The sequence below is a fragment of the Octodon degus genome, unplaced genomic scaffold, assembly GCF_000260255.1.
Source record: "Octodon degus isolate 3935 unplaced genomic scaffold, OctDeg1.0 scaffold00157, whole genome shotgun sequence".
Lineage (NCBI taxonomy): Eukaryota > Metazoa > Chordata > Mammalia > Rodentia > Octodontidae > Octodon > Octodon degus.
In genome coordinates this window covers 5,429,356-5,439,512 of record NW_004524733.1, presented here as the reverse complement: position 1 = coordinate 5,439,512, position 10,157 = coordinate 5,429,356, and the positions used below count along the sequence as shown (strand labels likewise).

Genomic DNA, 10,157 nt, shown 5'->3' with positions numbered 1-10,157 from the left:
TATATCTGCATATACAAAGTGGTTAGGATAGATATGCACCTACTTTCTCATAGTTCAATGAGAAGAAAGATTTGTACTAGTAGTGTTTAGACAAGACATTATTATGTCTGCATCTTATGCTCTGAATAACTACTATGAAGACAACAATATGCAATGTATTAATTATTGTAAAGTGTCCTAATAACCTGTTTTGAAACTGTCTCAGTGCTATTTCTTTCTCTATAAAATTATTTAGAAAAAAAGATTTAATTCATCCAGTTCTGTGCTGATGCTTGCTTATCTTAACTGTACTTATTTGAATTTTCTTTTAGGTCCCAAGGGTGACCCTGGTCTCCCTGGCCAGCCAGGACTTATAGGACCTACTGGACCTAAAGGAAACATAGGTGATATGGGTTTTCCAGGTGAGTGATGAAAAGTTCCTAAATATTAGTACCATTAAGGGAAGGTGGTTAACTATATTTTTATTAGAATACAGACTAATATAGGGCCTATAAGTGTAATTCAGTAGTAAAGACTTACCTAGTATATATGAGGACGTAGGATTCCCCACCACTACAAAAAAAAAGACAGACAGATATATGTTAATAGAATTGGACTGAGCAATATCTAAAATAAACAGAACTCTTGCTACAAAAATATTTGAAGTTCTAATGGATAGAAACTTAAACTTTAACAGTTAGAATTAGAAGGTATCTATTCTCAAGCCACATCCTTTTCATTTAAACATTCTTAAAGTCAGCTTTTATATATATTCATGATTGTGAAGGTCAAAACTCAGAGTTGAGTTTTCTGAGTTGTGATTGTTTGAAATCCTTTTGCTTGTTCATATATGTTTTAGATATTCCACAAGTAAAGTTTTTTTTTGTGATATAGGTTATTGAAACTATGTCTTTTGTACAAGTCTAGCCCCCACCTCTCTATTTTTTTTTTAATTTTGAATAAAGACCTCACTGTATTGCTAAGTTGCCTAGGCTGGGCCTAAACTTGCCATCCTCCTGGCTCAGCCTCCTAGAGTTCTGGGAATACAGGCATACACCATACTTCTCAGCTCAAAATATTTTGAACTTTTCTTTCTTTTCAACAGTGTCAAGATTCAAATCCAGGGTCTTCCATGTGGTAGGACACTAAGAAAATGCTCTGTCACTAAGCTACATTGCAAGCCTAAGAATATTTTGTAAAATATTTCTCCAGGTCCTCAGGGTGTAGATGGACTTCCTGGGCCTCCTGGAGTTCCTGGACAACCTGGCTTTCCAGGATTACCTGGACAGAAAGGAGATAAAGGTGATCCTGGTGTTTCAGGCATTGGTCTTCCAGGTCTTACTGGCCCAAAGGTAATCAAACACTAATCATATGCCACAGCAATTGTGATTTGTATTTAATGATGTATTTATTCCTAATTCTTCATTAAATAAACTGGAATGAAATGTCTTATTCTGGGAAAGAGATTTGCTCTTTTCCTTATGAAAGGAGATATGTCTTGCCATTTGGGTCATGGGAAAAAATGGAAAACACTTTCTGGAATTTTCATTGTTTTTCTATTGTATCTCTGAGTACAGTTCATTAAACAGAAAGCACATTTTTGCCTAGTTTTGTTTCTTGATTTTTAGAGATAAGAGTTGTCTTTCCCTTAATATTATTATTAATATAAAAATATGTACAAAGTAACATTAGCAATTAATGGAAGTGTAGTGGTATTCTTTTGTATATGTGCGTTTTTTTGAAACAGGGTCTCACTATGCAGGTCAGGCTGACCTTGAGCTCAGTTTGTAGCCCACGCTGGAGTCAAACTCACAACAATCCTTCTGCCTCAGCCTCCCACATGCTGGGACTACAGGTGTGCACCACCATGCCTGGCTTTTAGTAAAGTAGTATTCTTTACTTAGCATCTAAGGAAGTTCTCTAAATTCAGTTTAACATATTCTTTCACATCTTTAATGTGAAAACTTCTGCGGCATTTCTCAGGTAATTAAACTTAGAACTTATTTTGAACCACTTCACTCAACAAAAATTTACTAATGAGTGCTTAGTTCCATTAAAAAAAAGATACTCCCTTGGTCATGCAGTCAGATCACAGAGCTAAACAGTATTAGAAAAAGAAATGTGATTCTCAGCCTGCATACAAATATTTAAAATTCACATTAAAATAAGAGTTTAGGGAGCTGCATTATAAATATAATTTTTGTTTAGTAGTATGCAAATGACAACAGTTTAATTGTCTATTAAACTAACAGTGAAAGAGATAACCAAGGTAAGTTTCTACATATTAATTTCAGTTTAACAATATAAAGTTTATTGGAGTGAATGTAATTTTTTTCTGTGATCATTACTTTTTACCAGTAATGTAGTAATGTACAATTTTATTAAAACCTTAAGCTATAGACAAATAAAAATGAGACTCTCTCTCTCTCTTGGTCTTCTTTTCTCATTCCCTTACTTATTTTATCAGGCCTCTCAATAGTTGATTTATCATGAAGTCTTTACTTACACCTATGACTTCAAGAAAGAATTATACCTGTTCTATCTTCCAATACATTCAGTGTTTCATTTATTTATTTATTTATTTATTTATTTATCTATCTATTTTTCATCTTGAATTTGGTCAAGGCCTCAGTACGCACATCAGATTCATAGTGATCCTCCTGTTTTCAGCTTCTCCAGCACTGGGATTATAGTAATGCACCACCACAACCAGCCTCTGTGGCTGGCTCAGTGAGCCATGGGGACAGGGCCAGTGTAGCATGTAGGACCAGGGATCAAACCCTTGTCCCTGTGCATGCCAAGCAGGCGCTTAGTCTACTGAGCTATCTCTCTCGCCATCAGTGTTCTGTTTTAATATTTAGATCTTTGATACATTTTGATTGTAGCTTAGTGCATTGTAAGAGACATGGGTCTAAGTTTCATCTTCAGCATTTGAGAATTCAGTTTTCCCCACAATGCTTTTAAAGAGCCTATCTTTGTTCCAGTAAGGTTGTAGGACCCCTTTGTCAAAGGTAAGGTGTCTCTGTATTTGGCATTGTTTCTGTATCATCTATACTATTCCACTGATCTTTTGGTCTGTTTTTGTTTTGTTTTCTTTTTGTATGGCAGTACCATGCTGTTTTTATCACAGTAGCTTTGTAGTATAATTTCAAGTCAGGGATTGAGATGGCCTGTGACTTGCTGCTGTTGCCCAAAATTGATTTCCCTTTTCTAGGTCTTTTCCTATTTTAGATTTTTTCTAGTTCCAAATGAAATGTTGGATTGATTTCTCTAATTACATGAGGTATACTATTGGTATTTTGATTGGGATTGCATTAAATACAACGCTTTTGGAAGTATGGCCATTTTCACTATATTGGATCTTCTTAGGAAAGAACAAGGGAAATCTTTCCATTTTCTCATTCCCTCTTCAACCTCCTTTCTGATAGTACTATAATTGTCAATGTAAAGTTCTTTTACTTCCTTCCTTAGATTGATTCCTAAGTAATTCATTATTCTTGATGTTATTGTAAAAGGTGTTGCTTCCCTAATTTCTCTCTCACTGAGTTTATTGTGCATATATAGAAATGCTTTTGAGGTTTTAGTATTTAAGTTATATCCAGCTATGCTACTGAATTGAGATATTACAGGAGTCTTTCAGTGGAGTTTGAGAGTCTTCTATGTAAAGTATAATGTCATCAGCAAATAATAAGTTAACTTCTTATTTGTTGATGACATTATACTTTACTTCTTATTTGCTGGTGACATTATACTTTACATGGAAGACTCTCAAACTCCACTGAAAGACTCCATAAGTTAACTTCTTGATTTACTGTCTCGATGTTCTGAATATTTCTTTCTCTTTTCTATTTGCACTGGCTAATGTTTCCCAAACTATATTAAACAGGTGTGCTAGTGGGCATTCTTGTCTTATTCCTGATTTCAGAGTAAAATCTTTCAGATTTGACCGCTTATTATGATGTTGGCTGTTGGTTTGCCATACATAGCTTTTATCAAATTGAGGTACAAACATACTATTCCAATTTTCTTTAGTATCTGTATGGTGAATAGATGTGGGGCTCTGTCAGGTACTTTTTCTGCATCTATTGAGATGCTCAATGTGTTTTTGTTCTTATTTCTGCTGATGTGGTTATTACATTTATTGATTGTATATTTTGAATCATCCCTGAATTCCCTGGGATGAATCCTACTTTGTCACAGTATATCAACTTTTTTATTATTTGTTGCATTATTTTTTAGTATAACACTGAGGATTTTTCAGTCTACATTCATTAAAGAAATTGCTCTGAAGTTATCTTTTTTGGTTGGTTCTTTTCATAGATTTGAATCCTGTTAAGTTATGCTCCCAGAAAGGCTGGCCAAAGAGCTCAGAGGATTAAAGTGCCTGCTTAGGCAGATGCACAGGCTGGGAGTTCCAGCCCTGGGCCTCCTTGCTGGATGGGCCCCCGGGCTGTGCTGAGAAGGCCATGGAGACTGAGTGCGATGGCGTGCACCTCTAATGCCAGTGCTTAGGAGCCTATAAACAGGAGGATCACTTAGAGTTTGATTTACGTAGTGAGACCCCACATACACTGTGCTAAATACAAAATAAGTATGCTTCCAGCAAACACTTTTGAGAGTACTATTTCCCTTTCAGTTTCTTGCACATGTTAGAGGAGTAGTGGTTTTAACTCTCTAATGTTCTTGTAGAATTCAGTAATGAATCCAGCAGAATGCACATTTTTATAGATTATTAATTTCTTCTTCAACTTCATTGATTGATATTTGCTTATTTAGAATTTTGTGTCTTCTTGCTTTAGCATTGGAAATTCATAGATATCTGGGAATCTGTCTATTTTTTCTGTATTTTCCATCTTATTACAAGTACAGGTTCTCATAGTAGTTATTGGACTTCTGCATTTCTGCAGGACCTTTATAATTTCTAACAACTGTTGTTAGTGCTAATTCCTTGAGTTTGAGACTTTTCTTTCTTTCTTGATAAAGTTGGCTAAGGGCTTATCTATTCTATTTAATGTTTCAAAGAACCAATTAGACATATTACAATGAAGAATCAACTGTGAACTCATCATACTGAAAAGCTTTTGCACAACAAAAGAAAAAAACAACAGAGCAAAGAAAACACACAAAATAGGAAAAACTTTTTATCAGCTGTTCCTGAGACAAAGCAGTAAAATCTAGAATATCTAAAACAGTTAAAGAAAAGTGAAGATAGAGCTTCAGATCTTGAAGACACTGTTGCAGCTAGTGAAAAGGTAAGCAGAGATCTCTTAAAAACAACGAGGATGCAGGAAAAAATAATTCATCACCTGTGAGACGATGTAAAGATGAACAATGTGAGACTAATAGGAATCAAAGAGAAAGAAGGATTCAATACAAATGACATTAAAAAATATGAGCAGAATAATAGCAGAAAACTTCCCAAATATGAGGAAACAATCTGACATTTAGGTAACCGAAGCATACAGAACGCCAAATAACTTCAACCAAACTAAAAACACATCAATTTATATAATAGTCAACATCTCAGAAATCCAGCATAAAACAAGATACTAAAAAGCAGCTAGACAAGAGAAACAGACCACATCTAAAGGAAAATGCACGAAAATAATGACAGACATCTCTTCACAAACCATGAAGGCAAGAAGAGCATGGAGCAGAATACTTCAAGTCCTCTATGAAAACAAATTCCAGCCCAGACTACTATACCCTGCAAAACTCTCTTTCAAGTTTGATGGAGAAGTGAAATACTTCCATGACAAAGAACAGCTAAAGAATTTCATGATGACAAAGCCAACCCTACACAGACTACTGAAAGGTATTCCAGAGAGGGACAAAAATGTTCAAAACTACATGAATGAGAACAGAAGAAATCCACTAAATAGGGCAAACAATTAAACACAGGGGAAAAAGGAATAAACTACAACAGGTAAATAATATGCTAAAGTCAATACATCTCATTTATAACCATTAATGTAAATGGACTCAATTCACCAATTAAAAGAAATAGACTGGCACAGTGGATTAGGAAACAAAATCCAACAATGTGCTGTGTACAAGAAACATACTTTACTCATATAGAAATTCATGGGCTAAAAGTCAAAGGATGGAAAACAGTACTACATGTCCAGCACCTCAGAAAAAAGCAGGGGTAGCAATCCTGTTCTCAGACAGTCTCAACTTCAAACCAAGTATGATCAAACGAAAAAAAGAAGGCAACTATATACTGGTTAGGGAAAAATTAAAGCAGAAGAAGTAACACTCATAAATATGTATGCACCAAGCAGGGGAGCACCCAACTATAAAAGACAAATCTTAATGGATATGAAAAATCTAATATCCAATACCAAAAACTTAATAGGAGACCTTAACACCACCTTATCCAAAAGGGACAGGTCAAGCAGACAAAAAATTAGCAAAGAAGTAGCAAAACTGAAACAGAGCTTGGAACAAATGGAATTAGTGGACATATACAGAGTGTTAGCCCCAACCACAACTGAATACACTCTTTTTTCAGCTGCAAATGGGTCATTTTTTAAAACAGACCACATATGCATCCATTGGTCATACTTAAGTATATGCAAGAAAACAAATTATCCCATGCATATTATCTGACCACAGTGCAATGAAACTGGTAGTAAATGACAAAAGAAACCAGAAAAAAAAACCCTAAGTACATGGAAATTAAACAAAACCCTACTCTGCAATCCATGGGTCACAGATGAAATTAAACAAGAAAATCAACAATATCTACAATTCAATGGAAATTCAGGCACAACTTATCAGAACTTATGGGATGTGAAGAAAGTAGTTCTCAGAGGGAAATTTATGGCTATAAACTCACACATTAAGAAAACAGAATGGGAACAAATAAAAACCCTAATGCTGCACCTCCAACATCGAGGCAAACCCAAATGCCCAAAGACCGGAAAAAATCATAAAGTTTGCAGCAGAAATTAATTCAATTGAGATGAAGTAAACAGTTCGAAGAATTAACGAATCAAAAAGCTGGTTCTTTGAAAGATTAAATAAAATCGAAAAGCCCCTCGCTAATCCCATCAAAAAGAGGAAAGAAAATATTCAAATGCAAGCAATAAAGAATTAAAAGGGTGTAACTGCCACAGACCTAGTGGAAATTCAGAAGATTATTAAGAGATACTATGAGAATCTTTACTTTCACAGAATAGAAGACACAGACAAAACAGACAAATTCCTGAAAAGATATAAATTACCAAAACTGAATCAAGAAGATGCACTAATGGTCAATAACTGGCCAATAACCCAATAAAAAGCGATGAAATACGAAATGTAATTTAAAAAAAAAAACCTGTGGAAAAAGAAATGTCCACGTCCTGATTTATTTACAGCTGAATTCTACAAGAAATTTACAGAAGATATAACCCCTATGCTCCTCACAATCTTCAATGAAATTGAAAAGGAAGCAACAATCCTCCAAAAATCATTCCTGGAGGCAATTATTACACTAATAGCAAAACCAGGGAAAGACACAACTAAAAGAGAGAACAACAGGCTAATCTGCCTGATGAAAATTGATGCAAAAATGCTCAATAAAATCCTAGGAAATAGAATACCACAAATCACCAAGAATATCATACACAAACACAGGTAGGATTCATTCCAGGGATGCAAAGAAGGTTCAGTATCTGTAAATCTATCAATGTAATACACTATATCAATAGAGCGAAAACTAAAAACCACATGATCATCTCAATTGATGCAGAAAAAGCTTTTCACAAAGTCCAACACTCATTCATGTTCAAAGCCCTACAGAAAAGTGGAATAGATGGCCTCTACTTCAATCTGGCAAAAGCCATTTATGAAAACCCAATGGCTAACATAATGCTAAATGGGGAAAAACTGTAGTCTTTTACTCACAGATCTGGTACAAGACAAGGATGTGCTTTATCACCACTCCTATTCAATATAGTTCTGGGATCATTAGCTAGAGCCATTAGACAAGACAGAGAAATAAAAGGGATAAGAATAGGTAAAGAAGAAATTAAATTATCATTATTTGCAGATGACCTGATACTTTACTTGGAAGTCCCAAAAAACTCCACCAAGAAGCTCTAAAACTTAACACACAAATTCAGAAGCATAGCAGGATACAAAGTCAATACCTAAAAGTCAACCCCATTCCTCTACACAGATAACAAACACACTGAGAGGAAAATAAGAGCAACAATACCTTTTAATATAGCACTGTGGAAAATGAAATATCTTGGAAATAAATAATTAAAGAAGTCAAAGACCTTTTAAAGGAAAATTACAAATTACAAAACCCTTAAAAAAGAGATCTTAGAAGATTTCAGAAAATGGTAATGTATTCCCTGCTCCTGGATAGGAAGAACCAACATTGTGAAGATGGCCATACTCCCAAACGTGCTGTACCGATTTAAAGCAAACCTATCAAATTACCACCAACATACCTCACACACCTACAGAAATTGTTCTTGAAATTTATTTGGGATCACAATAGACCTAGAATAGCAAAGGCATTCCTGGGCAACAAAGACAAGGCAGGAGGCATTACAATTCCTGACTTGAAATTATACTAGAAGGCTACTGTGATAAAATCATCATGTTACTGGCAGAAAAATAGACCTGAGGATCAATGGAATATATTAGAAGATGCTGAAGTCCCTAGGAACACACTTAGCCACCTTATCTTTGACAAAGGGGCCAAACATACTCACTGGAAGAAAGATAGACTCTTTAACAAATGGTGCTGGAAAAACTGGCTCTCTACATGCTGAAAACTCAAACTTGACACACGTATATCACCATGAACTAAGCTGAAGTCAAAATGGATTTAGGATCTAAACATTAAAACAGAAACACTAAATCTCCTTGAAGAGAAAGTAGGAGGAACTCTTGAAGACATAGGGGTAGGAAAGGAGTTCATGAGGGAAAATCAAATTTCACAGGTAACACTTGGAAGAATTAACAACAGGAACCTCTTCTTATTGAGAATGTATGCAAGTCAAAATAAATTATCAACAAAGTGAAAATACAACCCACAAACTTTGAAAAAATCTTGACTAATAAGTGCTCAGCCAAAGGTGTGCTTTCTAGAATTTATAAAAAAGTAAAAACCATTATGGCCCCAAACATTAAAGTCCCAATCCAGAAATGGGCATCTGAGATGAACACACACTTCTAAGGACAAAATTGAGGAAACGAATAAATATATGAAAAAATACTTTCATCACTAGCCATCCATGAAATGTAAGTTAAAAAAACATTGAGATATCAACTCATCCCAGAAAAAATGGCTATTGTAATGAAATCAAGAACAATAAATGTTGGAAAGGCTGTGGGGAAAACGGAACTCTTCTCCACTGCTAGGGGGAATGTAGACTGGTGCAACCATTATGGAAATCAGTGTGGAGACTCCTTGAAAAACTAGTACTAGGAATTCCATTCAAACCAGCTATTCCCCTACTGGGAATTAGCTGGGAGAAACTGGAAACATCATATCATAGTGATATATGCGTACCTATGTTTATAGCAGCACAATTTGTGATAGCCAAATCTTGGAAACAACCAAGATACCCATCATATGAGGAATGGATGAAAAAGATTTGGTATTTTTATACAGTAGAGTATTACTCTGCTCTAAAGAATGATAAACTCAAAGCCTTCATAGGTAAGTGGATGCCACTTGAAGATATACTGATAAGTGAAATAAACCAGATCCACATGTGTAAATATCCTATAGTCACCCTAGTATATGAACTCAAAGGAAGAAATACAAATAGAAAGGTATAGCATAATTGAAGAAAAGCGAGAACTAGAGGATTAAACAAAGAAGGAAGGGCAAGGAAATAAGCTGGGAAATATGACAGAGGCAAAGCCATACATTTATGTGTATAAGAAGGGTAAGGCAGTGATCCTGAGAATCTTCAGCAGGTTTTCAAAACTAGCAGTAAATTGGTAGATTTCTCACCCTAACTATACATGCTGATACCTGTGAAGTAAGCAACTGCACTAAAGATAGCAATGTGTAATACTAGGGTCATGCTTGGAGTGCCCCATGTTCTGTTCTTCTGAATATGTGCTGCTTGTTTTGACATGCCTGATGCTGCCATGCAGTCTCTTCAGCAGATCTTTGTTTAAAAAGGAATGGGGTGCAAATAAATAAAAAAAAATTAAAAAAA

The 10,157-nt window shown here is 35.1% G+C and overlaps 1 protein-coding gene across 1 annotated transcript in view; it reads left to right on the top strand.

The window, feature by feature from the left end:
* Col4a5 (collagen type IV alpha 5 chain) overlaps nucleotides 1-10,157 on the top strand; it is a 351,283-nt gene that overhangs the window by 273,674 nt on the left and 67,452 nt on the right. The window contains exons 32-33 of the mRNA XM_004642629.2: nucleotides 312-401; nucleotides 1,192-1,331. Coding sequence (XP_004642686.1) covers nucleotides 312-401; nucleotides 1,192-1,331 — 230 coding nt within the window. The remainder of the gene's footprint in view (nucleotides 1-311; nucleotides 402-1,191; nucleotides 1,332-10,157) is intronic.